This window comes from Lepisosteus platostomus, chromosome 3, assembly GCF_059453375.1.
Source record: "Lepisosteus platostomus isolate fLepPlt1 chromosome 3, fLepPlt1.hap1, whole genome shotgun sequence".
NCBI lineage: Eukaryota > Metazoa > Chordata > Actinopteri > Semionotiformes > Lepisosteidae > Lepisosteus > Lepisosteus platostomus.
Window position 1 is genome coordinate 53,761,854 of NC_142613.1, and position 27,075 is coordinate 53,788,928.

Genomic DNA, 27,075 nt, shown 5'->3' on the forward strand with positions numbered 1-27,075 from the left:
TATTCAGGAATTCAGAAAGTCAGAAGGTTAATAGATCACTTCTCGTAACATTTACATAGCCTGGTTCCCAAGAATGTCTTAATTCATTGCTATACAAATCTATTTTATTTTAACACCTAATTTAGCCAACAACATTTTTGTCAAAAAGATATGCAGCCCTTTAGATGAAGTGTGCTTGAACTTTTTCGCTACATTTCAAGATCAGCTTTTTTCTCACAGGAAAATCTGTGCAGCGCAGCCCCGTGACTGGTGAGCACTAGTGAAAAGCTCGCCTGTCTCATCATGAATGTCTCCATATAATTGTGTTAGCTTACAGATTTCCTTCTGTCAGGATGCCAGAAGCTTAAACGTTACTATTTTTTTGTAAAACATCTTGCTGCTCTGAAATATGCTGCTCTTAAAGTGAAGATCTTTTCTCTTGTTTCTGCCTCTGAATTTATCAGAGTCAGAGGGCTCCTATAGAACAGTACCTGCCCACAGTCTTAAGTTTTAAACACGTACGTATATGTACACGTACTATATACAGTTACATGGAATGGTAAGATGTAGCCGTATGACTATATAAACATTAATCATTTTGAAGTGTGAAAATGTTTAGCAAACACTGAAATTAAGCAAAGGAGGCATGATGGTATGCTGATTGGTGCCTCATAGCTCCTGGGTTCTAAGATATGGTACCTTCTATGCAGTGTTTGCATGTTCTGCTTTAGTTCATGTGAGTTTTCTCTGGATGCTCGAGTTTCTGCGTGCCTTGCAAGCTGGCTGAGTTACCTGCTGTCTCCATTTTGTCCCTCTGTGCCCAACAGTCGACCAGCATCCTGTCCAGGATATACTCCTGCTTTGTACCCAGGAATCCTGTGTCCCACACCAGGAACAAGTGTGTTTCACATAATGGATGGATACATGGAGGAAATGACCTTAGAAAGTCAGCTAATAATGTTTCAGGCAAAGAAATAGAAAACAGATTTTAATATATGTCCTTAAATGCACTATTGGGATATGGATTGTAGCTCCAGGCTTTGAGTGCAATTTGTTTTCTGTTTCAGAAAATCCTATTTCTCAAACATGTGCTGTAACTTCTACAGCAGTTGTAAAGAAAACAAAGCAAAAGAGTGTTTTTCACTTTAGCAGCCACTGGATGGGCTGATATAATTTTTTTTTGATCCTCAGAGCAAAAGCACACAGCCACAAGACACAGAGTTGAGGAGCACTCTTGCCAGAAGCTCGCAGGAAGCAACAGGCCCAATGCTGTGCAGGATCCAACAGAGCAACGACACGGAAAACAGGATCACATTTGTTTGTACAGTAAATGCTTTTCAAAGGCAATAACCTGGAAATATCATTCCTTGATTGCATAGATGTCTTCACCTCCAAGAGGTTAAGTTTTGTTTCACTAATTATTGTCACATGCAATCAATCTGCCTTCAGTCTGGATCCTCACTCTCCGCAGAGCAAGAACTGCAGCCAGTCAGCCCCTGACCGGTGTTCACACAAAAACACACTCATGTCATGTGCTTCCAGGAAATACATCAGCTGCTTGATGTGTGCATCATCTCTTGAGAAGTTCAGCAAGACTGCTGCAAACACATGCTTCATCCTTCTATCCATTTTTTTAACCAAATATTCACAATATTCGGCACAAGGAAGCACCAGTCCATCACAGGGCAGACACAGACACAAACACACACACTCCCGCCAATTGTCCCAGAAGTCAACTAACCTGCTGCATTTCTTTAGATGGTGAGAGGAAACCAGATAACCCTGAGAAAACCCAAGTGAACATGGGGAGAACACACAAACTCCATGCAGATAACACCCTAGGAACTGAACACAGGGCCCCAGAGCTGCAAGACAGCAATGCTAAACACTGAGCCTGCATGCTGCCCGCATGTCTTCTAGATCTTTTTATTTCATCAACAGTTTAAAGCCTTTGCATGAATAGTCCCATTTGAGTCTAATAAACTTGGACAGATTCTGTCATTCTGCATGTATCTGACTGGGCCATAGATGACATATAGATTTTGAAAACCGGTTGGATTTTGGCCCATGAGAACTGGGTTTGGAGCCCCAGGCATTAGGTGGAAATTTAAAGCAGAAAGAGTTACGCCTCCAATAGACTTGTCAGGTTTAAGTGGATAAACAGGGTTGAATTACAGGCTTACAGGGGTTCAGCCCTCCTCACACTCATTCTCAGTCTCACACAAGTCCATAAAGGACCCCCCAAAATCTTCTCTTCTCTTTCCATCCTGGGGAACCACTGTCCATGGTTGGAAACCAACCAGCCAGACAGTTATCTGTTTAACAGAGCCTCGCTCTCTAGCATTTGTAAATCAAATGTTCACATTGTCTGAAACTTACACGCCCTGAAGAAATTTACTACAGATCAATTCCAAGAACAATGGAAAAGGCAGAATTCCAGGCTACCAGCAAAAAATGAGATTCTTTGCCCTGCAGCACAGCCTAGTGTATGTCAACAACTTCTGATCCGTCAGCCATGATGAAGGACGATGTGTGCCATTAGTTTTAAGGAAGCAAGTGATGTGCAAGGTGTGGAATCATGTCCACTGTGCATATTTTCCCATTGTGCACATTTCTTGCATGCTTGAATTTACGATTCTTAGGTGCAAGTGTTTTGCCGAATGAGTTTGCATTGAGTTTGGTTTTCACTTCAGTCTGAAGACAGGTAGAAGATCGCCGCCCCAGCTCTGTGTAATAACAATTTCAGTGCCAGCTTCCATACCAAACACAACTAATATTGCTCAGAACAGCGGACAAGCTTCAGCTAACCATATGTCTAACAGGGATGCTATACAATAAACACTAAATTTATATTTAATTCAGGATATACAGTACCATTCAAAAAGGTCAGCCAGGCATGTTCCACTTGTTTGTAAGGTTTGCATATGTTTTGAGTTTACTGGAACAGATTTATTTTAGGAATATATTGTTTTGCTTTCTTAACATGCAATATTTCTTGGGTACCGAAAGACTAATTACAGCACATGGATCCTCGGTGAGGTTCTGCTCAGTCCCAGCGCTGGATGAATTCTGTGAATCTGGCACGGTCATGCACCGCCTTAGAGAAAATGAAATGCTAGTTCGCAGGACGTCTGGTAGCTTCTCCAAAACTCTACCTCTAATTGCCTTTGTTTCTCAGTGACGTCCTGTTGTTATGCTATATGTTTACTCCGAAACAAAAAAAACTGTCACTATCAATAACATCAAGCAGGCCAGACCGCTGCAGTGGAAAATAATGAATGGCTCTGCTTCCAGCTCAGTCATGCAGTCCCTGCCAAGAACCCTGGTTTGGTAAGGCCATATGCATTCATTAAAGTTTGTTTCTGAAAGTTTACAAATCATCTAAATCCATTATCTAAAATCTATGGCTAAGGTACTGGAGGAAGCTGACCACAGACAATTCGTCATGCTCCACCCAGAGGCCAGGCACAGGGAGTCAAGGGTGGAATCCGGAAATGAATGAAGAGAATGGAGGGGATGTAATGAACTAGGAACCACACTTTGACGTTAATCAGTTTGAGGGTAATTATCATCCATTAATGCTTAGAAGTACAAGAATAAATAGGTTTTTGGAACTGGACAAGACTGATGGATGGATGATTTTCTGGATTTCCTGTGCTCTTAGGGTGACTGAAAGCTTGGTAAAACAGACCCAGATGCGATGGCTGTTTGTTCAGGTCAATAACCACAAGCAGTACAGAGACGTGACAAAGCTAAATCACTTCATCTCAACTTCAGCTACTTCGGGCATCTGATGATCTGTGAATCGGGCGAGGTGGATGAGATTTTCTGAACCGGTTGAAGTGATGTTCTGTGTTGAAAGTGTCTTGTGATTTGCTGCAAACACAAAGTGAATAAGTACGTGAACCCTTAGATTCAGTAACTTGTGGCATCTCCTTGTACATCAATGATCTGAACTAGAGGTTTCCTCTAAGTGTCTATCAGTCTCTTGTATTAGTACTAAGCGATTGTGTCCCTTTTGCCCTACAGAACTGCTTCCAGTTGGACAACAATTGAGTGCTCCCTTGCATGAAGAACTTGCTTCAGGTCCTGCTATAATATTTCAATCGGGCTTAGGTCTGGACTTTGACTTGTCCAATCCAAAGGCAAGAGTCCTTCTTTAGTAGTGCTGCTGGTATGTTTAGGATCACTGACTCCGAATGGCTGCATTGCACTTTCTACTTTCGGCTCAGTTTCAACTGATGAATGGAAGGAATGACAGTCTCCTCCAGAATGTGCCGACAGAACTCCAAATTCATAGTTCTGTCAAAGATGGCAAACTGCCAAGATCCTGAGGCAGCAAAGCAGCCCTAAACCATGATACTCCACCACCCTGCTTGACAGTCAGGATGAACTTCTTCTGTAGAAAGGCAGAGTTTGGTTTTTGTCACACAAACTGTTTCACGCTTTCATCAAAAAGGTCAAGTTTTGACTCATCTGTCCAGAGAACACTCTTCCAGTAGGCCTGTGGATCGTCCTGGTGCTCTTTGGTGAACATGAGACGTGTGACAATGTTCTTAGAGAGCAATGCTTTCTTCCTGACAGTCCTCTCATGAAAACCATTCCCATTCAGTCTATTCCTGAGGGTTAAGGCATGAACACTGACATTAGCTGCCGAAAGAGAGGCCTGCAGATCCTTAGATATTACTCTGGGATTCTTTTTGATTTCCGGGTTTGCGGGTTTGGGGAAATCTTGGCAGGAACAAGTCTGGGTAGAGTCACCGGGGCCGTGAATATTTTCCATTTGTAGACTATCTGTCTGAGAGTGGATGCAGAGCCTCAAATTTAGAAATTGTTTTATAACTCTATCCAGATGGATGAGCATCAACTGCTCTTTTTCTGAGTTCCAGTTTAATCTGCTTTGATTGTGGCATGACGTTTTTCCACTAACCTGCATTATGAAGACCACTCACAATTTCTGATTATTATCTAGGATAGGGCTGCCCAAACACACCCTTGTTTACCTGTTACTCAATCATTTAATCACCTAATTCAAATTACCCCTTAATTGTGCTAAATATGTAAAGTATGCTAAGGGTTCACTTATTATAACACTATGCCTCAAAAAACAGTGAGTTGGTAAATATAAGCTTTTTTGGCTATTTAAGAAACAACCAATAACGAAATAAAAAGATAACTCCCACAATTACATGGGGTGGGGGGTGGGGGGGTCACGCACTTTTTTTGACTGTATACCTTCTACCAGATGGATCTGGACGCAAATCTGCCCAACTAAACGTGGTTCCAGGCTGACTCAAGCTTAATTTATTTTGATTTTTCCGGACTTTTCTAAGACACCTTATCTGTTTTTCCATCATAGCCTTGTCATCACCTCTCTCAACCAACTAATCCTCTCTGCGCTTCCACCTTCAGCCAACATCTTCCAAGCCGTTGTGTACGAACATTAACAGCTGCTACTACTTGTGCACCCCAGCGGAAACGTCAGTCCTACCGTACAGAACAGTTCTCCATCGCTTTGCGTGCATGCCCGGTGTTTCTGTCATTGCCCATGACTTTCCAAGGCTTGGGAATCGCATTTACAATTTCCCAGGTTGTGGAGGTCCTGCAGGACTTCTACCCAGGTGGCAGAAGTAGCCCTGGACAGCGGTCACTCACCTTCTTTTTGCTGCAGTAGATCTGCCATTTTTTCTCGGCTGGCAGAGCAAACATGGCCTCTCTGTTCTTATCTGTGAGGTCCAGCTCATCCTGGAACAAAAGAGATGGGAGAGTAAGGATTTAGTTAATTCCCTGTGGTTACTGCATGTTAAATGAGAAAATAACCAGGAATTATCCACAAATATTCGGCATATGGATATTATTGACTGTGATGTATTATGGGAGTCATGGAGGCACAGTTGTTAGCGTTATTGTCTCGCAGCACTGGAGCCCTGAGTTTAATTTCAGACCTGAGGTGCTAGCTGTGTAGAGTTTGTATGTTCTCCCTGTGTTCATGTGGCTTTCCCCTGGGTGCTCGATTCCTCTGACAGTCAAGAGACATGCTGGTAGTTCAACTGCCTTCTGGGAAAATAAAATTGGTCCTGGTGTGAGTGTGTGTGTCTGCATCTTTCCCGTCCCTTCCAGGGTGTATCCTGCCTTGCGCTCACTGCTTGCCGGGAGGGGCTCTGGCTGCCCTGTGACCCTGAATTGGATGAAGTAGTTAGAAAATGGATGGATAATGTATTATACATCACAGCATGTAAAGACAACAGTTCTGTATGCTTGACTGTCATTCAAGCACTGTGTGAAGCAGTGTGGTCAGGGGCTCAGGACCTATAACTGGAAGGTTGTGGATTCAAACCCCAGGTCATACACTGCAGTTGTACCCTTGAGTAAGGTGTTTCAGCTGATGGCAGTCTTAATACTGTCACCCTGGTCTCGTCTCTCTGTCAGTCCTTTCCAGAACTTCGTTTTTGCAGTGGGGGGAAAAAACATTTAATTACATCGAAACATGAGATGAGGACTCCACAAAAGAAATAAAGAATTATGTTTAAAGGGGTGTTGGAAGAGTTTTTCTTCATGTGCATAAAATATGTGCATTGTTAATTTGTCACTGGAATGTCAAATGTACTGCAGAATTCTACCACACACTGCAAGAAGCATGCACCCAGGTACCCTCTGTGCCAGCTCTTTTGGAAAGCCATTATTCTGTGCAGAAACATGGAAACCAAAAGTTTAAATGATCAATTACAAGCTGATCAACTACAGCCGTCAGTTAATACCGGACCGTGTCCTGCATTCCGTTCCCTGGGACCAGGGTCCGGAACCACTGTAGCACAGGATTCCCGTGGCCATTGACAAAGCAGTGTTATCATGTAATTAAGCAATGTTACCTGGTTTGCATGACATTAAACCTATCCATCCTTCCTACGTTAAGGGTTATCAAGGGTTAATGGACACTTACAAGCAGAAGTACTATGATTGACTGCTACAGCCTGACTGCCAGGTTAAAAACAGGTAAGAATCCATTTGAACCACAGGCAAGTCAGGGCTGTAAATTAAATGGCGCACTGGATAGGAGACAACATACACAGCCATGGGAATAGCTGTGGATCCACAGCAACAGATAATACACAATAAACAAGGAACCCAAATGCACACAAACAAAAGACAACAGCCAACTGCCAAGAAGGAATAAGAACAATAACAAGAATGAGGATGAATATTCTAATAATAATGTCCTTTCCAGGATGCCGATGAGGATGAGCCTGGGACGGGTGAGTAAATAATGCTGGGTATGTATTGGTGTGAAGCCATACTGGAGGTCAAGCAACAAAGGCATGAGACAGGCCTTCATCACAACATTGCAACCAGCAATGGCTTCTGGAGTCGCTCCACTCTGGGCTCGTACAGTCTGTCCTCCCTGAAGTTCCCCCTTCATTCACCTGGTGAAGAGCCTGGGATCCCTGCCAGGTGGCCGAGGCCCACATTTTCAAGAAACAACAGGATGCAATTTTATTTTCTCTTATTAAACTATCACACAAGCCAGACGGGCTGAATGGCCTCTTGTTTGAAGCCTTACATATGTCAGTATACAGTGTCTTTCCACTGGGGAAGAGACTGACAGTCAGACAGGTACTCCTCAAGATCTCCTATGAACTGATTTTACAACATGGGGTTAAGCTTAGGTTTCAGAAAACTATGGGAATCTAACGAAGAAACTTTCTGTGCTTCCAGCTGATACGATCTGCAGAGTAACCAGAGAACAGAGCTGCTAAACTCTAACTGAGTGCAGAGCAATCCCGGGCTGGAGCAGCTGGTTGTGCCAAATACAGACCGGAGAGGAAAACACGACTTTCGATACGCACTGACATTGACTGCTGAGAAAAAACAAGAAAAGAAGAAAACCGAAGATGTGACATATCGGAAACTGATCTCTGCTTAAAGAGCATTCCTGGTATGCTAGCACCTCACAGATTTGAGCCTTCCTCGAAGTTCTGCTTCTCCTACTCTATGTTGCCTTGGGATGCCCTTTACAGGGCCTTTGCTAAGGGACCCAGCTTTTATCAGAATAAAGTACCGACACGCAGTGCAGGCAACGTGCACATAGTTTCCATTAGAACAACAGCACTGATTAAAAAATAGGTTCGTGGCGATCTTAATCTTTGCCCAGGATTGGAGATCAGATTTTGTGCAGCTGTGTTCTCCTTCTCCCGATCTGTATCTGGTTGCATTTGGACCCAGATGAACCTGAACTTGAACAGCGCAGAAGGCTCGGCTGCAAGCCGTGCCCATGAAAAGCCTTTGAGGGTGAACCGAACCTGGAGCAGCTCTCGGAAACGCACCCCAGCTGCACCAGGGGGACTTGCGTAAGGAGGGAGGCACTTGTTAAGGCTCTGCTCGGGGAAAAAAAAAAGTGGCCTATCAGCAGAATATCAGCGCTGTAATTTCATGGAATTTTTTGGAAACTTACACAAATATTGATACACCTGCAGCATGGGAAGGAAAATATTCTTTTTCGAATGACTGCCTTTTTCTCCTACAGTACTGTATGTGCACTAAAATGAAAAAATAATGAAATAATAAGAAGAATAACACTGAAAATGGGTGGTGTGGATTTGACACTGAGAGCTCGGGAATAAAACCCTCTTTCAGATTAACCTTCGGTTGATTAACACATGCACTGGAGGCCACAACTAACCATTGGTAGGAGCCACTCTGATCGGCAATGTCACAGATCGACAGGCTCCCTCTCTGTGGACGTATTGCAGAACAGAGCAAGCCCAGCAGACTGGGGAAGCTGTATATGTTTATGTGGCACACAACCGAGAAGCCCACGAGGCAACCTGATACAAGAAATCAAAATTCTCAAAGACTTTGATAAAGTCAGCCCAGAGGACGTGATCAGTATAAACAGAAACTCAAACCAGAGGGTACAAGTAGAAAATATGTGGAAGTACATTTAATACAGAGAAGAGGAGGCATTTCTTTACACAAAGAGTTGTGGGAGTGTGGAAAAAGCTACCCAGTCAGGTGATTGAAGCAAATACCTTGGCTTTCTTCAAGAAACAGCAGTCTGAGATCAATGGATCAATCAGCTACTGACTACCAAAAAGGCTAAATGGACCCATGGAGTAAAAACTGCTCTTATGTCCCCAGGAAAGACAAATCTGAAAAAAATCAAAGTTTACTGAGGGGGAGATGGTACGGAGCTGTTTCAGCTTGAAACCCTAGATGTGATCAGTTAATCATGTCACAACAAGAGAACCCTGCCTGTTAAGTGGGGGCCATTTATAAAATCCAGATCACTCGTATCTGTGTATGTACGCTGAAAAGCATACCCAAGCAACCTAGTAATAAATTAAAGTGAGTGCCACTCTTTCAGTTTCCCAGACTCCAAATCACTCTGGGGTACAATGACACCCACACACATTAGTTTCAATAAATAAACTGATCAGACTCATTCCAGTGGCTCAGAATCCTGCACTGAAAAGGCCCAGAGGATTATAGAAAGAACAAAATCATTTTGAAAACAAAATGGATTGATTGGAAGTAGAAAGCAACAGGAGTATTAAAAGCTGAGGAATCTGATATTCTATTTAAAAGCCACTGTTGAAATTGACTTCATGATCATCATTGCTAGCAGAGCTTAACCTGGGCTTCATGCCTACTGTATATGTCACAGCTTGTAACTCAGACAAGAGGGAGGAGGTAGTGGAATAAAAGGAAGGATACAAATGATAAGAGGCCATTCAGCCCATTTCATATCTATATTGATCGCAGCTTATTAGTCTGCCCATTTCATAAAGGGAGTTTCTTGAAGTATAGACTTCAACTATACGGCTGGGTAGCTTGTTCCAGACTCCCACTACCCTTTGTGTAAAAAACTGTCCCCTGTACTTAATTCTAAATGCACTTCTGCAAAGTGTCTACTGGTGTCCTGTTTGGAAAGTCTGTTTGGTTGACTATCTAAATTCCCCTAAGGCTTTTGAATACTGGTGACAAGTCTCCTCATAATCTTCTTTCTTCAAGACAAAACAGGTTCAGTTCCTTCAGTCTGTCAGGATAGGACAGTCCCTTAAAAATCAGAATGTACAGTATTTTTGTGGACTGATTCCAGTGTAACATCCCTTGATTTGAATTCTGCACTTCTACTGTATATATATATACAAAACTTTTTAATTGCTTCAATAGATGTCTAGATGGTGTTAATTCCAAGTCTCTTCCATGAGCATCCTCTAGCTAAGCTCATCTAGCGGAGTGGTGTGTAACAAGTACTACAAGGGAGAGGGAGAGGTACAGAAGAGGCTGCTAACAGTGCAGCACTTCACAGAAAAACATGTCTGTGTAAGGCAGGCCACAGTGGAAGAAGCCCAGAGCACTGACAGAAGGCAGGGGGGAGGCAGAGAGCTGAAAATGAAGACAGAAGACAGAAAATGAAGTAAGCTAAAAATGGAAACAGCAAAAAAGAGGAGAAAGGCTTCTACAAGAGTCTACAAGAGTTGACTTCTACAAGCTCAGGCAAAACAGCACTGAAACTCAGCCATGCTTAGGAAGCCGATACTGGCTTTTCACTAGAAACATCTAGAAGATCCTCCAATCAGGACAGGAGGCACTTCTCTACACATAGCTTGATGGGAAGCTACCCAGCCAGGTTGTTGAAGCTAAAACACTGGCTTTTTTCAAAAACTGGATGGATAAGATCCTTGGATCAATTAACTACTAACTACCAAACGGGAAAGACAGTCCTAATGGCCTCCTTGCACTTGTAATGTCTCCAGGTTCTTCCGCATGAAGGAGCAGAGAAGGAGACAGGAATGGGAGATGCCACACTCTGCAGTACAGTGCGTCCGGGCCAGAGAAGGAAAAGTGACAGCAGGAGGATAAAGCTGAAGGAAGGAGAGAGACAGGAAAAGGGGAGAGACATCAGAGAAGGACACGCAGCTGGGTGTGCCTACCGCAAGCAGCTACATTTTTGCCAGTTTCAAAGCGGGGAGTTGTTTGCATCACGAAGCACCTGTAGTTGTTGTTCAGGACTGCTGTGCGTGAGAAAGTGGACGTGTGTGCCCCGTCGACAGAGCACTGGAGGACAGGAAGGCGATTGCTCTCAAGCCCTTCCGGCCTTGTCCTTTCTGGGAGGGACAGGAAAGGACACAGCAACACTCGAAGCAATGGCAGGAAGTCATATGAAGCCCCCGGGGACCCAGAGGAAGCAGTAGCGGCCATTAGCGACCAGACCAGACAGCTGCGTGTCTCACCAGGGAGCAAGCAGAAAAGAATCCTTTCACATTGTGCGGCATCTCACCACAACAATAGAATCGGACTTGAAAGGGCTCAGTAGAACTGCAACTTTAAACTGGTAAGAGACTGAATTCAAGAATCAGGAGCCCTGCGTGGAACTGCAATTACATTCCATGAAACATGAGTGTTTGTCAGACTTGCTGTGTTTCTAACCGTTTGTCCTCTTTCCTTTCGCAGCATTAAGAACCAAAAAACAAACCAATTCCTCTTTGAATTATAGTCAGACAGCAATCTGACTGCCTGTGGATATCAATCTATCTCAAGCCTCTGCAGGAAGCAAGCTGCTTCTGCCTCTTGTTTAAAGAAATACTCACACCTGCCCCAGACCGCCTAGTTCAGATTGTTTCCATAGTCATTGCCCAGGGAATGATTTGAGCGGGGACACAAATGAAAAGGTCAGAGATCTCTCCTCGTGCTAAATCAGCACTTCCCTAACGACGTGTCAGGATGTCGTCAGGTCTAACGCTCGTTACGGCGCTTTGCTGATCTTGGCTTGGGACAGGCCAGGATTCAGCTGAACTGACTTCCTCGCTCTCAGGTGCTGGGGAGGGAAAAACACATCCCCTGCAGCCTCGGCGACAGGCCAGAGAGAGCGCAGCCGGTCCTCGGGGGCCCACAGCCCAGCCCGGGGACCGGAGCCAGGCAGGAGAGGAGCAGGCAGCTCCTCTCTCCGGAAGGGCCAGTGTGAGGGAGGGGAGGCCTCCCTCACTGGTCAGAACTTGTACATTAAGACCAAACCTGTCCTGGTCTTTGGTGCTTCTACAGAGGACCAGTTGAGCTGCGTCATCCAGCCTCACAGAGGGGTAAATCAGGTACTATTCCCTTTTAAACCACCAGAAATATTACAGGCAAGAGGAAACCAATCAGCCCATCTCTTCTTATACCCACTTGGTTAAAGTAAGGCAGCAAGCCTGGTTTAAAGTTGAAGAGCAGAAAGGAAACTAGACCCCCAAAAAATCAATTGGTAACTAACAGGCTACATCAGACACAGAGAAAAGTCAAGTGGAGCATAGCGACAAAAACAGGGATCAATGTTTGGAAGGCCTCTCTTAAACACTGTCCATGGGAGTACTAGCAAAGTGAAACAAATGCAGAGGGGTTCAAGGGAAACTAAGTGGAAGAGCATTTAAAACCAAGAGCAAGAGGTACTTCTTTATACAAATGGTGGTGGAAGTGTGGAACAAGTTACCTAGCCACATTGTTAAAGCTGACAGAAACAGCTAGATGAGATAGTGCCATTTCATAGGCCTTGTTGGACTGGTCAGCAGATCTCAGAGGCCGTAAACACTTCCTCTTGGAAAGTTGAACAGTCATTACCAATGCACACCACAATCACCATTTAGATCCAATGGAGTCTCAACAGGATGAAACCAAGCAAATTTTGTGTTTTCTTCTGTGAAATATGCACCACAGACGTAATTGTTCCACAACCACCCCTGTCGGCACTGAATGCCATATAAAAGCCATACCACACCAAGCCTAACCACGCTATTTGATGCCTACATGTGCCACATCATGCCATGCTACTCATTCCAATCCATGCCATGCCATCCTGTGGCAGACAAAACTACGCCAAACAATACCACGCCATACTAAGCCACGGTGTTCCAAGCTGCGAGAGACCAAGCGATGCAATGCCAACACATATGCCACACCAGGCCATAACACATTTAACAAGCAAACAAGCTTCAGATTGAAAAGCCTCCTCTGGCTTGAACCCGTCTTACATTCAGAAAGGCAGAAGGCTGTGACTGGGGCAAATATGCCAGTTATTTGGAAGTCAATGGCAAAGTGTGTCACATTGTAAGGTATAGTAAAGTACAGTGAAGCCACAGTAAGAGTACGGTAAAGCATAGATAGTGCAGTAAAGCATGGTACCAACTATTTGAAACTGGTACACAAAAACATGGTACAATACAAGCAATACTATGATCATGGAATCATCTGTGAAAATGGCATGCAAATTCACCACGGGAAACGTGCAGCAGAGAAGTTAAAATGTTGCCAGAGCTGGCCCCTTTCTGAGCAGCGTTGTATTTAAGACTTGCTTTTATGTTTTGGAAACTCTCCCCTCTCCTCACCCTTCATTTCCCTAACCCCGGTCTTGGTTTACGACAGCCGTGCCAGTCCAGGCTTGGCACGGGACTGGGTTACTGAGCATTGCAGACACATGGCGACCACATGTGCAGGGTACATTACAGAGATTTCCAATATATCTTTTTCCCTAAAAGCCCATATTGCAACAATGTCTCTGTGTCACTCTGATGTCCTCAGGCAACCCTTTTGACTTGGAATCTTAACGCGAAATATTCTACTTCGCCACAATGGTCTCCCAAAATGTGCACACACTTTGTGTGCAGTACAGTAAATCCGCTTCAATTTCCATGAATAAGAAATTAGAAGAATGAGAAGCAGAGAGTGATTAACAGCCTATCCTTTTTAAAAAACTGCATCACATTACATGTCCTTGCACAGTCATACAGTGATGTAACTGCTTCTGCTATGAATGCTTCTTTATCTTTGAACTTATCTGGTTTCTGTCTTGATCCCACTATATAATCACAGTCGGCAGAAGGCATAGGAACAGGTCCGCACTGCCTTATTGACCAGCACTTTTCTACAAAAATGTGCCTCATGAACAATGGAGATCATAGAATTAATAACTTTACACACAGTGCAGGGCTTAATTTTTCAGTAATAGTAGAAAAGCCTGCTCTAATGTACGCTGAAAAGCAATAACTATGTTGAGAAAATCACAATAACATTTTGTAACATCGGTTGTCCAAAAGACATATTGTATATACTGTATTTTCATTGAAGATTTCAATTTTAATTTAATATTCTGCTAGAAATGAATATGTTATATGACTCCACTTCTCTTTGATTATTTAAAAGATAGTTTTGATTAGTTTAAAGATATCGCCTTTTGTGTTTTCTCTGGGTAGTATCTTTGTTTTTAGTGACTCTTTGGAAAACATGTGAGTCACTGACGATGAACATGAACACAAAGGCTATGTAAGAATACTGGAACCGTGGACATGAGGAGACCATCTGGGTATCCTGCTCTCTGTCCCAGGGTTCTCTTCACGGAGGGTCCCAGGGTGGTCCGCTTCCACAACATCGGTTGACGTTTGTAGCAATGTCCCTGAAATGTCACTCATACTGTACTTCTGGAAAGGATCTCCGGCTCTGTCATTGATGTGGAAACTCTGTGCAGTAGGCAGCGCAGGCGAGGGGTGGCTTTGATCAGATTTTTCTGCACTGCAGCGGAGCAACCCTCAAAGTGCCTATAAATTATGCATGAGGAAGTTAAAATTTGAAAAAGACAATCCCTCTCCTGCCTTAACAAGCTGGGGACTGACAGAGCCAGTGTTTTCAAGTGGGCTGCTTGCCTTGATATATTTGTCAGACTCCAGTTGAGCTGAGATATTTACCATAAATAAACTCCAAGCCGTTTTGTTGTCTCAACCATGTGGCTGCCGTGATCCTGGTAAGTATTCCCATATGTGTGGCATGTTTCACTTCATTTTACTTTTTGAGTAATCTGTTTCCATTAAAACACCCCCAAATAAGATCGGGCCTTCAGATAAAAAAAACAGTTTTCTTTTAATTGATGCTTGACTTTCTCAGTGTAGTGTAATGGCTGAGAAGCAGCTCATACAGTTCTGTACAGCTGACTCCATCTTCATGAAAGCTCTTCTTTTTCCTGCTTTCCCTAGTGCCAGCCCTGGGCATACAGAGGTGCTGCCTCCTGTCCTATAGACAGCAGACATCCTCCATCTGCCTGACACAGAAAGCTTCCACTTCCAGCTTTTGTCATTGTTGCCTGACCAACTGTCTTCCATCAACTGACCAGGTGACGGACAGCAGCAGCTTATTCCCCCAGAGGTTTCTGGGAAACGTGGTCCAGACAAAGTTGCCATCTTGTCTGGGCTGTCTGTGCTCTTACAATAAGTGGAAGGTCGGCTGTGCAGTGTGACAAATGCAGCTCAATACAATGTGGGTCAGGTGGTTAAGCCTATACAGTATGTGGCATGTCTGGGGTCTGGATCATTGTGCTAGCTCACTGTGACTTGGATTTCCTAAGATGCCAAGTGTAACAGGCTCTGAGCTCTGAGTAAGTGAAGTGACACCACATCCCTCTGAAATCTAGACAGTGTAGAGAATCCCAGAATCCCAGAATCCCAGAAGGGGCAGGGAGAGCTACCTTCCACACACCAGCACAGCTAGCTGGGACCCACCAGGTGCGGGGTTGGGATTATTCAGCTGGGGAACTCTCCGCATCCTGCGTGCCTGCAGTGATTAAAAGAGACAGGCACTGCTCCAGCTCTCGACTGTAACTCTCCTGTCAGAAAGCACGTCTACATTCTCCTTCGGCAGTACAAGAGTGGCTGGTATGAGCTGAGGCGTAAAAGAACATAAGGGCATGAAAAAGGTGACAGATGAGAGGTGACCATCCGTCTCATCTAACCCATGGGGTAGTTAGGAGCAAAATGATCCAAGGATCTCATCCAGTTGGTTCATGAAAGAAGACAGCGTATCAGGTAAAGGCTTCAAATGGCTAGGTAGCATGTTCCACACTCTAAAGATGTGCCTCCCGTTGTCAGTTTTAAGAATACTCTGTGCTAAAGTGCTGCTTTGCAAGATGTGACTAATGAGCACTATGCTGAAACCCAAATCTACAGGCCTTCAGACACGAGTGTGTTCTGCTTGTGTAGTGTTTTTTATGCAGCTGGTGATCCACACTGATTGTGTCTCTGAAGTGCAACCTGTTCCACTGCCCTACTGCTTAACAACAGGAGATCCTCAGCCTCTTCGCCATTTTGTTCTTTAGTGTAAATGCTAGAATACAGAAACTGACAGCATTGTGTAATCAGACGCCATTCATTTACTGCACGCAGACTATACCTGTATTGAATGAAATGACAATTCTTCTTTTAATTCTATTACTGTCCTAGCTACCTAGCCATACTTTATTCTTGCCATCCACCGGTGACATAAGAAAGTCATCCAGACCAGATCTTTTTTGTGGTGTTGCTGTCTGAAGGACTGAGGGGAGCACTAGAGCTCTATCTTCTTCTCCACCTCAACAGCATGTTTCATGTTGTCCATCTGTGGAATAAACATTTCACTGCAAGCAAGCAGGATCAGGGACATAATCCTGCTTGATACCTCATGTGTCTCCTCGCCCCTGACCTCACCAACCGGTCAAACACAATGACTGCATCCCTGCAAGCATCCCATAATGTCCAGGAGGCAAGTGGGCCTTTGGGACACCCTATTGGGATGGGATAAAGGAAAATAAACACTGACTTTGTATTACATAGTTCAATAATGGGATTTTTATGCTCCATGTAATTTACAGAAAAACAGACCTGAGGAACAGGATGTGGAGCCTCCTGCTTTACTGCCCTGCTGCTGCGCTGCACATGCTGCCGGTGCAGACTGCAGCACTGCCTACAGTGGGCGCACAACTGCAGCAGCACACAGGCTGTGTGTGAAGAAACGAGTCAAAAGCGCGGCTGGTGGAGATCAGCCATAACCATCTTGAGCTGATGTGAAAAGTTACAACTCATGTTACAGCACTGGCTCATGTCTTTTTCCTACAAAGGACCAGTGGGACTTCTAAGGACATGTAGAGGGCACTATACTGAGTGTCTAAGGACATCTGAGTGCCAGAGCTATCAGGCAGAGAACGTCTATTGGCTTGGAGCTGCAAAACATGATACACGACTGTGTTTTGTAATAAGCCTCTCATGTACATCAGTTCTCCTAGACTAGGGAAAGGGGAACAATTTGATACTTGTTTGCGAGGACAAGGTCAGAAGACCCAGTGGAACTGAGCATGTCACTTTCCTGGGCAGCCTCTGACAGCATCCACCATTTATGTTTAAAAGGTGAAAGGAGGATTTGGTTGGGTGGGGAAAATAGGACACTAATCTGCCTTTGATTTTTTGCCATTACTCACATCTGCACTGCATCTCCACAGGGAGAGAGACTAAAATAGTCCAGGGAAATGTTGCGTCCTTCAAAAGAAAAGGAGAGAACACAACCAAGCCAGCCCCTGTGCCCCGAGGTGTATCACGTGGCCTCTGTGTGGTTCTGTTTAAAAACAGACAGGTGTAGGCAGTGGCTTGTCTTTTCTGGGAAGATTAGGAATAGACTAATGAGCCAGTGTTCTGGGGAGGTCAATCCTAGCAAACGTTTGTATCCCCAAGAAGCCCTGGACAGCACAGGCAGTTCTACAGAACAGCCAGGTTGGCCTCCATGCATGTCAACAACAGAACCCTTTTTACCAAACAGGGATTAGATCCAACAGCTTCATGCAAGACCCACGCTGCTCCATTCACATCTGGGCACAGGCTAAAGAAGCACAAGCAGATTGGGATGACAATCTTCTGCTTCCTATTATCTAAAGGAAAAATTCGGGGCTTCCGCCAGACACATCTCTCCCTGCTCCTTTATCCAGTCCCCCTTAATCAACATCATGTTACTTTACAAACCAAGTAGCTGACCCATACAGGGGTTAACATCTGCAAGATGAGGTGCCAGAAACATGGACTGATTAAGTAGTTGTTCGGGGAATGGGAAAAGAAAGCTGTCTTAAGCGTAACAATGGCAGATTCCAGGTCAGGGATTCTAGTTGCGAGGAGAGATCCTGTAATTTCCACACTGGGAGGCATGGAGAAGCCGCAGAACACTGCGACAGGTTAGAACAACAGACTGGCCCAGACCAGCCTGAGCTTGTTCGACTCCTGGTGGCATCGGCAGCACAGGAAGTGAAGCTGTCGTCCAGAAAAGGCAGTCCTTGTATCCAAGCTGATTCTGGGAATTGCGAATTGTGCAAGTACTGATTGATCTCAGTTCAAAACAGACAGGTGTAGTCTGAGGGCCCAGTCTATGGTATGGATTAGAAATTAATTCATAAGCCAATCTACTCCTGAAGACATCGGTGATGTTTTTAGTCAGGTTTAACAGCTTTACTGCGATGTTTCACTAAAAACTATAGAAGAGGAGCTCCCTTCGGGGCCAAATGTGTGAAGCATGGTTCTAGAGCAAAGGTTCTCTAGGGATAAGAGGGCAAAGCAAGGTTCTAGTTTTGGTACATTATAATTAACGTTTCCTTTATTCGGCTCAAGGCAGTCTTGGGCAGAGCTAATCAGTTCTGAATTACAGCATCCTGGCTCTGTAAATCAATCAGTCAATCCAGCATATTGAAAATGGATTATTTTCATAACCATGTCGTATTCTGGCAGGTTCTAATCAGCAGCCTTTTAATCTGACACAGCAAAAAGTCACCAGCGATTACACGAAGCAATCGAGCAACGGGAAGGAATGAGAAACTACTGCTACCCTTGTAAGTTTGATGACCAAGGCTCGTTGTTATTCCTTGATTTTACCAAGTAAGTCAACTGGAAAAAAAATCTCGTTTACGATGACCTGGAGACCCATTTATACAGGGAGGCATTTGCTGGAGCAACGTGAGCGAAATACCTTACCCAAGGACGCAACACCAGCGTCTCGGCTGGGATCTGAACTGCTGACCTCGCAGGTCGAGAATCCTAACCCCTGCTTCACACTGCTGCCTGCAGCCCAGGGCAAAAGGTGAAGGAAGAAAGACAACCACCAACGCAAAACACTGATCTACTGTACGCTCTGCTCAAGGACCACTGAAATGAATGAGCCTTTTCTTCCGGCTCGTGCTGTTCCGAATTCTCTTGTCTCCTCTATCCCTGACTAATCTTCTGTCCCTCGACCCCCTGCACATGCACAGGCACAGGAAGGGCTCCAGATGCCTTCCCGACCAGCATGGTGTCCCTTTGAGCAAGCAAAGTACAAAATACCTGTATTAACTGTTTTGACTGTATTGAAAAAACGCTACAACATGTAAAGGAAAGCCCTGTTGCTGACAGAGGTCCAAATGATGTAATAACTGGAATAACTTCATGTTGCAATTGCTTCTGCAACCCAGGTGACAGAGACAGAGCTCTCCCTGAAGCAATGTCTAGCTCCCAGTGCAGGCCAAACCATTCTGCTCTTTCGGATCTGGGGTTCGTGATGGAAAAAAAAACCCTCGGCAAATAAACTCTGCAAATAAATGAAAAACAAAACCGTCTTTCTCAATATGTGGCTTAAAGAACATGGCAGGTGCCGTCTCCCTGTGCCTCCGGGGCGGGCGACTCACCACCAGCTCTGAGAAGCGGGCGTGCAGCTCGTCGGCAGGGGGCATGGGGACGGTGAACTCCAGGAGCTGCAGGGGCACGCTGTCCTTCAGGTTGATCTCTGGGGGCTCGCTGCTGCCGAAACAGCACAGGAGCCCCAGAACGGGGCGCGTCCGCTTCCGGGGGGGCATCCTCTCTGCCAGGCCTGCTATCTAGGGGGCATGATCTGCAAGAGAAGCCATCAACCAATTAATCAATGAATCAATCAATCAATTAATCAACACGATAGGTATGCAGCAGCCCTCACATAATCACATGACAGGGGGTGTTACATTGCAGATTTAAATGGATTTAGCTCCGTACAGAACTTGTCACTCACGAGTCTGGGTAGAATTAGTATTGAACAAGGATAGAATTGCTTGCATTCCTAGAATACTTTTCACCCTGCATGATCTCACAGCACTTCACATCCAGGAGGGTGCCCAGTTCACCCATCATTGAAGTGCAAACCCAGCTGGGTGACATACAGCAGTCATTGTATACCAGCAGCCTCACCTGGGCGATACACTGCACTCATTCTGCACCAGGATCCCCACCTGGGCGATACACTGCACTCATTCTGCACCAGCAGCCCCCCATGAGTGACACACAGTGAACATTCTATACAGCAGAACAGTGAAGAAGTCACAAACTTGTTTGACCAGATGAGTTAAGGATGTCATTTAGGGAAGCCTTCTGGGAAAACTGGCCCTGGTGTGAGTGTGTGTGTTTGTGTCTCTGTGTGCCCCGCGATGGACTGGTGTCCCGTCCAGGGTGTATCCTGCCTTGCACCCTTTGCTTGCTGGGATAGACTCCAGCTCCCCCGAGACCCTGTATTGGATAAGGCGGATAGAAAATGAATGGGTGGATATCCTGGATTCTTTTAGAAAACAGCAGGCTGAGATCTTCAGGTCAATCAGCTGCTAGTGAGCAAATGAGTTACCAGTCCTCTCTCCTGGTACCATTCTTATAATAATAATTGCTTACACTTACAGTATATAGCGCTTTTCTGGACACTCCGCTCAAAGCGCTTTACAGGTAATGGGGACTCCCCTCCACCACCACCAATGTGCAGCATCCACCTGGATGATGCGACGGCAGTCATAGTGCACCAGTACACTCACCACACACCAGCAATCAGTGTGGAGGAGAACAGAGTGATGAAGCAAGATTCTTATGTCTACTTGCCATTCATTTTTATGAAATCCCAACGTCATTTTATGACAGCGAATGAAGGCAGAATAAGCTTAACTGACTTACATTAATGCCCCTGCACTATAAAATCTGTTTTTTTTCAACTCAAGTAAAGGAAGAAAATGAATAATTCTTACTGATTTGAAACAAAAGCCTTTAAATGCTTAAAAACGTCTCATGCCAGCACGAGTCCTGGCACTGGCTGGCATGCCTAGGCATTATGCCCTCCCGTCAACTCTGCCCGTATCGGCTCAACAATGGCACAAGGGGGAGCGCAGAGTGGCAGGGGTGCCTAGAAACAGAGGAACTGACAGAGCCACCAGGAGCAAACAGCACTGCTGACAAAGAGAAGCTGTTCCAGGCTCAGACAGCTCCCCTCAGGCTCTCCTGGAATGACATCGCTGCTGCAGAGTGCTTCAGTCCATGTTTAAAGATCCCCCAGACCCTTGAAAAGCAAAACAAAACTTGCAACAACCTTGCTTCCCTCTCGGTGTGTCGGTTCACGTGTCACATATGCCGTGTTTGTGAACTCTGTTTTTTTTTTAAAAGCTTTTGCAAATCTGCAAATGCTCCTGTGTGGGGAGACTCTGACAATTCGGGGCGAGTCAACGTGGAGCATAAGCCTGCAGGGTCCTTTGACTCTGAGGGCACTCCCACAAGACAATGGACTCTGTCCTGTGTTGCCAGGGCAACGGCAGAGGACATCTTCTGCGTGTCTTGGCCAGGTTGAAGTGGCACATGCGACAGTGCTGAAGGACACGGGTACCGAAGGATGTGTTTCTCCACCTTCCCTCCCCTCTCCTCTCAGCCCCAGAAAGGGTTTAAGGCTCTGCATGGTCACTTCTGTGGCCGCCCTCTGCCCCGACGCAGAGACGGAGAGCATGCCATGTTTGTTTTTCTGGGTGCAGCAGGCCGAAGCCGGGCGCAGGAGAGGGCACGCGTCTGTGCCACCCTGCCCGTGGAGCACAGTCAGAGGAACAGCAGGGCTGTAAGGGCAGATGGGTAGACACGACCACCGGAAGGCAGACAACTTTGGGACCTCAACTTGCTTTCTACAGCAATCAGCCAGGTGTCCAGGCCCTGGTCCTAGAGGACCTGGTGTACCTTCAAGCTATCATAGTTTCTTAAAAAATCAGCACTTGAAGAGCCAGGAGTTAAAAAGACAAGACAGGGTATCAAGGAGAGAAGGCCATTCAGCCCGTCGAAGCCCTTATACTTTCTGTTGTTCTTACCTTCTTAAACTCAGGATTTGAGGGAATTGGTCAGAAAAGGAATGCTCAATGCTCATTCAGAATTGGCTGTTCAAAACCTTTTCTGTTCTAGCATTATGATAAATAGCAGTGTTTTAAATACTCTTGAAATTTAGCTTTGATGAGGCAGAGATCCACAGACGGTGATCACAAGGGACTGGAACTGGAGAGCTGCTCTGGTAATCTTTTAAGTTGCCTGCTTTATTGTGCAGCGTTGGTAATATTCTTTTTCTGTGCAGATCAGCCCCAGCCTGGAGGGTTCTGGAGTGCAGCATTGGCTTTCAGCAGCAATCCCAAACAAGAAATCACACTCCTCAGTATAACAGCAGCTCCGGGCCTGTGTGAGGCCAGAGTCGAGCTGCCCAGGACTGTGCCAAGAGACAGGGCCTTGACATCACAGTGAGAGGCCCACACAGGATACTGTGCATGGGAGAAGCACTGATTGCCCTTCCTGTCTTAATTAGAAGTTTCATCTTTGAACAAAATCCTGCAATCAGAAAAGTTTTTGTTATGACACTCTGTATGCAGGATCCCATTAGGATCACACATCATGTTCATGCCAACTCATGGCAAATCCCTGAAGCATAGATGACAACAGAGGTCATGCCATGACCTTCTGCTGATGGCTTCGCTAGGGCCATCATATGCTACTGCAATTGCTAGAATTTAAGCAACTACTAAATTCTGTTTTCTCTCCAGCAGACAAAGATCTCATGAGCCCTTGTGAGTCACTGAATTTCACCATTCTGCTTCAACAATTTCAGCCCAGGCAGGGCTGCTGGTATAGCAAGTGCAAAAGGCCTGCTGTATGTCGCCCATGAGTAGCTTTACGTAAGTTGTGGATGAACCACAGAATAACCATGCCCTCTACAAAGGAAGGAGGCAAGTCATAGCTCTTTCTCTCTCCCTGAAATCACTTCTTTCTCCCTGTGCGCTGTAGCATCAGGGAGCTGTCCAGACTCACAGCAAACAGCAGCCTCCTCTGGTCACTCACAAACAAAATTCCCATTGTCCAATTGTGCATGGCTTCTCATGGCTAGACCTACCAGAGGTTATCCAGGAGATTACCTAGGGAGAATTTAGTGAGCTCAATGAGAGGCAGTCTGCTGAGGAGGCTGCCAGAGGCGAGCCCCTGTGTTCTGTGTTCTGAAGGGACAGCTTCCAAAGTGACTGGGTCATGGCGGGAAACGAAAAAGAAATCACTGCCCCCCCTTAAAATGATCAATTAACCAATATAATCCCCACCACATTCAAATCAACACATCCCCTGGGGAGGGATTCATCAGAGATCAGTACTCATGTAATACCTCTGAGTCCAATCCAGAAGCTGTGCGATGTTAGCCTATCACAGACACACACACTGCAAGCACTGAGTAAAGCACACTCGGGCTTCACCTGGCTTAATGGCCAGAGACAGATGAGGGACAGTTGAGGGATGAGGAGGGGTCCTGACACTTCTTTTTTAATCTCCTTTCTTACCACTTCAGGCAGCACTGGGAAACAGACCAGTGGAGAAGGAGGCTGTAATAGCAGTGTGAGGAGGTTGTGTGCCTGTGTTTCTAGCAACTCTCTGAATGCTTTACACACACCCCCGTCAGTGACACCAGCAGCGCTGTATGGATGTGAAGTAAGCTGATGATGGGATTTCCTTGCAGTCACCTCCATCCATCCATTTTCTAACCACTTGATCCAATTCAGGGTTGCTGGGGAGCTGGAGCCTATCCGTGTAAGCAACAGGCATAAGGCAGGATACACCCTGGATGGGACACCAGTCTGTTACAGAGCACACACAGACACAACAACACCCCAGAGCCTATTTAGCTACCAAATGTCTTTAGACTGTGAGAGGCAACGGAAACACTGGCAGTAACCACATGAAGATGGGGAGAACACACAAACTTTATGCATGCAGCAATCCAGGAACTGAACCCAGGAACAGCGCTGCAAGGCAGCAATGCTAATCCCTATGCCACTGTGTCTCCCTGCAGCTACCTTCCTTATTCAGAAGTTCAATTCTTCAGCCATAGCACCAGCAGAAAAACACAAAAGTCGAGACAGCCTTATCTGAAATATGGTAGACTGCCCTGCCAACTACATTAAGCACCTAGTGTCAGGTTCACAAGCTGTTTCTCCTGACCAAGACCTTGGTGGTATATCACCAAGTCCTTCCTTGTTGAGTAGTGAAGCATACTGTAACTTAATGCAAACATTCATTCACCACACTGGGAAACAAACACACTTCACCTCCAGACTCCAGACGTCACAGTCATAAACGCTCACTGCAAAGAAAATGCATTTGCCACATGCTTTCTGGATAGACATCCTAAAGACAGCAAAATCCCTTCCTATCTGTTTGGACCTGAGGTCTCATTTCCTTGCTTGAAAGGATTAAAAGAGAAGAGCAGAGATTGACAGTACAATACACTGCTACACAAACAGCTGCAGATTAATAACATTCTAGAGATGCGTTCAGGCGGATGAAACACAGAAGACAGAACGCTGGAAAGGAAAGATTTAACCTTTAAAGTTAAAACTTTGCATAACTGGATTCTTAAAAAATAAACACATTCTTATAGATAAAAGTATAAGAAATATTTCAAGTTTCTGATCAACGTCCTTTCAGTTAAATGAGCAAGCTGATCTATATTATAACTGGTTTAAACACATGGCTCAGTCCTGGACTTGAGGGCCCCTTCATCTGCTGGGTTTTGTTCCAACTGGACCCTTTTGATTTGCTTTGAACATATCTTAGTATTTTCAACAACATCCGCACTCAGAACTTTACTTTATGTCTTTCCTCAACTTCTTTTTTTGCTTCCATATTTTTGACTGAATAGCTCAATAATTGATGATGAACAGGCACAGGTAGCAATGTCACTAGCTGGACACACCTGCAGTGGGAGTGGCATTCTGTCAGACACACCCACAGTGGGAGTTACACTATATCAGACAGACCCACTGGGGGAGTGTCCAGCTAGTAGAACACCTGTGGGTATGATTAATGAAATAACGTAATAAACAAGTAAAATAAATTATTCATTTAAATTGTAGTTCCTGAGGGCTACAGGATGTAAATACACACACTTTAAATTATCTTAAGACCACTGAATGGAAGGGTGTGCTTTGGAAGAAATGAATTGTGAAAGTGAGGGAATGGGTTAGAAATTGCCGATTTACAGATGACTCATAAAACCTCATAAAACCTACTGGCCTCATCTTCTTTGTAACCTTTCTTAAGTTCTTATTTAGTCATTCCATTAAACACTATTGCCTAATATTATTAAGATTTCTAGACAGAAAACCCCTTAAACAGGTAATCCCAGATCTTCACACACAGTTAAATGGCACAGAAGCAGAATCACTGACGCCAACTGAGAAATCTCAATAGGATTTTTGGATCACTGAGCTACTAATTGCCCAATGTGCAAGACGTCTGCAAACTTTATTTTTTCATCTGACACGGCTGGACAAGAACTGATTTTACACAAAAGAGAGCATTCGGCGTTGCCATTAAGAGAGGGCGGACCTTGCTCCTTGCACAATCGGGGGCTTCTTTTAAAGCGAATTCCAGCCAGCAACATCCCATGCTCAGAGCTGAGGTGCCCCCGGGCCACGGTCATTCATCCCAGCCACATGAAAGGTGCTGTGAAGACCCAGTCATGCCCCCTGCTGCCCCACCCCCTGGGGCTGCCTGCACTGAGTGTGGAGACTAACAGGGCCTGGTGCCCTCTGGCTGGGTGCCCACTCGCCCTGCGATGAATGGGCTCTTTCTCACTTCACACAGCCTCAGCCCACAGTTCAGAGGGTCTTCCATGACTCAAGACACCCTGACGCCAAGCGAGACTGCTCATGGAGGGGTCCAAGTAAATCCCTATCTCAGCAGGACAGCGTCAGAGTTACATTTTCACTGGCTGCTGAAAGGACCTTTCTCATCATTATTTTCTTTTCTGGCCCAGTAAATTCACCCTTCTATTAACCACGGAAGGTCATTATACCAAGAGCTGCTTTCCAGAGAAGCAAACATTTTATTCCACACTTATAGTGCTAAACATAAGAACCTAAGAATCTTTACAAACAAGAGGAGGCCATTCTGTTTGGCTGCCAGTAGGTTAGTGAAAGAATTCAGGATAGGAAGATCAACTTCCACGACATGGCTGAGCAGCTAGTTCCAAACTCCCACAACTCTTTTTGTAAAGAACCACCTCCTGTTCTTGGTTTTAAATGGCTTTCCTCACGTTTCAGCATCAATTCTGATGAGGGACATCGTTAATGCCCCAAGGACCCCTCATAGGCTTCTCTGTTCAAGACTACAAAAATTACGTTCTTTTAAACTGTCAGTGTAGGCCTTTGAGTTTGGGTATGCATTAGGTCACTCTTCTCTGGACTGATTCCAGTGCATTCATTTAAGCCATTAACTATAAAATAAGAACCGCACTTCACTAAAAGGTTAAAATCTACTTTTGCTCATAAAAAACAAAACCTGAACTACTTAAGAAATAATAATCTGCAACAATAAATCCACATTTCCAGGTGTTGCACTGGAGAACATACACTGTTTTGGTTTTTTTCTGTGGGAAAAAAATTGGATCCCTGAGCCATAGCATCTGGCCCAGCAAGTCAAAGAAGCTTAGAAATGAAAAATTACACTTCAATTTCATTTTGGAAGAAGCTAAGAATGCACCCAGTACTTTTCAATTATGTTTTAACATATATGTGAGGAGAATGGCCATTTTTGGGCATTGGCTTATACTCCCCTTTTTGAAACACATAGAATAACAAAAAACCGCAGAGGTCAGCGCACGGGAGCTCTTTCCAGAAATGTTAACCCCTGTTGGTGTGACTGCTCTTGGTGTCCACATGGGAGCCCTCTCCTCTGACTGTTTTAGGACAAGACAGAACACAGCTCTTTGCTGTCTTGGCAGATGTTGTATAAACACAGCCTAAAATAAGCACCAGACCACATTCCCTAATCTTTAGCTCATGAAATATTTAAAGGCAATATTGATGAATCACATCACCCTTCCTGATGCAGAAATGTTAATTCTCAAGCTCAAGTTCTGCTAATTCTGGGAGAAGATTGTCTGCTTTGCAGTTTTAGTGTTTGATTCATGGCATGCTCCGACCACAGTTGTCATTGTCACTCACACATGTTGGTAACTTACTTCAGAAAAAAA

At 44.9% G+C, this 27,075-nt stretch overlaps 1 protein-coding gene across 4 annotated transcripts in view; it reads right to left on the reverse strand.

Annotated features, from left to right (window-relative positions):
* The window catches only part of daam2 (dishevelled associated activator of morphogenesis 2), a 146,575-nt gene that overhangs the window by 67,443 nt on the left and 52,057 nt on the right, over positions 1 to 27,075 (reverse strand). For all 4 annotated transcript variants that reach the window (XM_088626070.1, XM_088626073.1, XM_088626071.1 and 1 more), the window contains exons 2-3: positions 19,442 to 19,644; positions 5,635 to 5,724 (exon numbers count right to left, since the gene is read on the reverse strand). In XM_088626070.1, coding sequence (XP_088482196.1) covers positions 5,635 to 5,724; positions 19,442 to 19,609 — 258 coding nt within the window. In that variant the 5' untranslated portion in view covers positions 19,610 to 19,644. The remainder of the gene's footprint in view (positions 1 to 5,634; positions 5,725 to 19,441; positions 19,645 to 27,075) is intronic.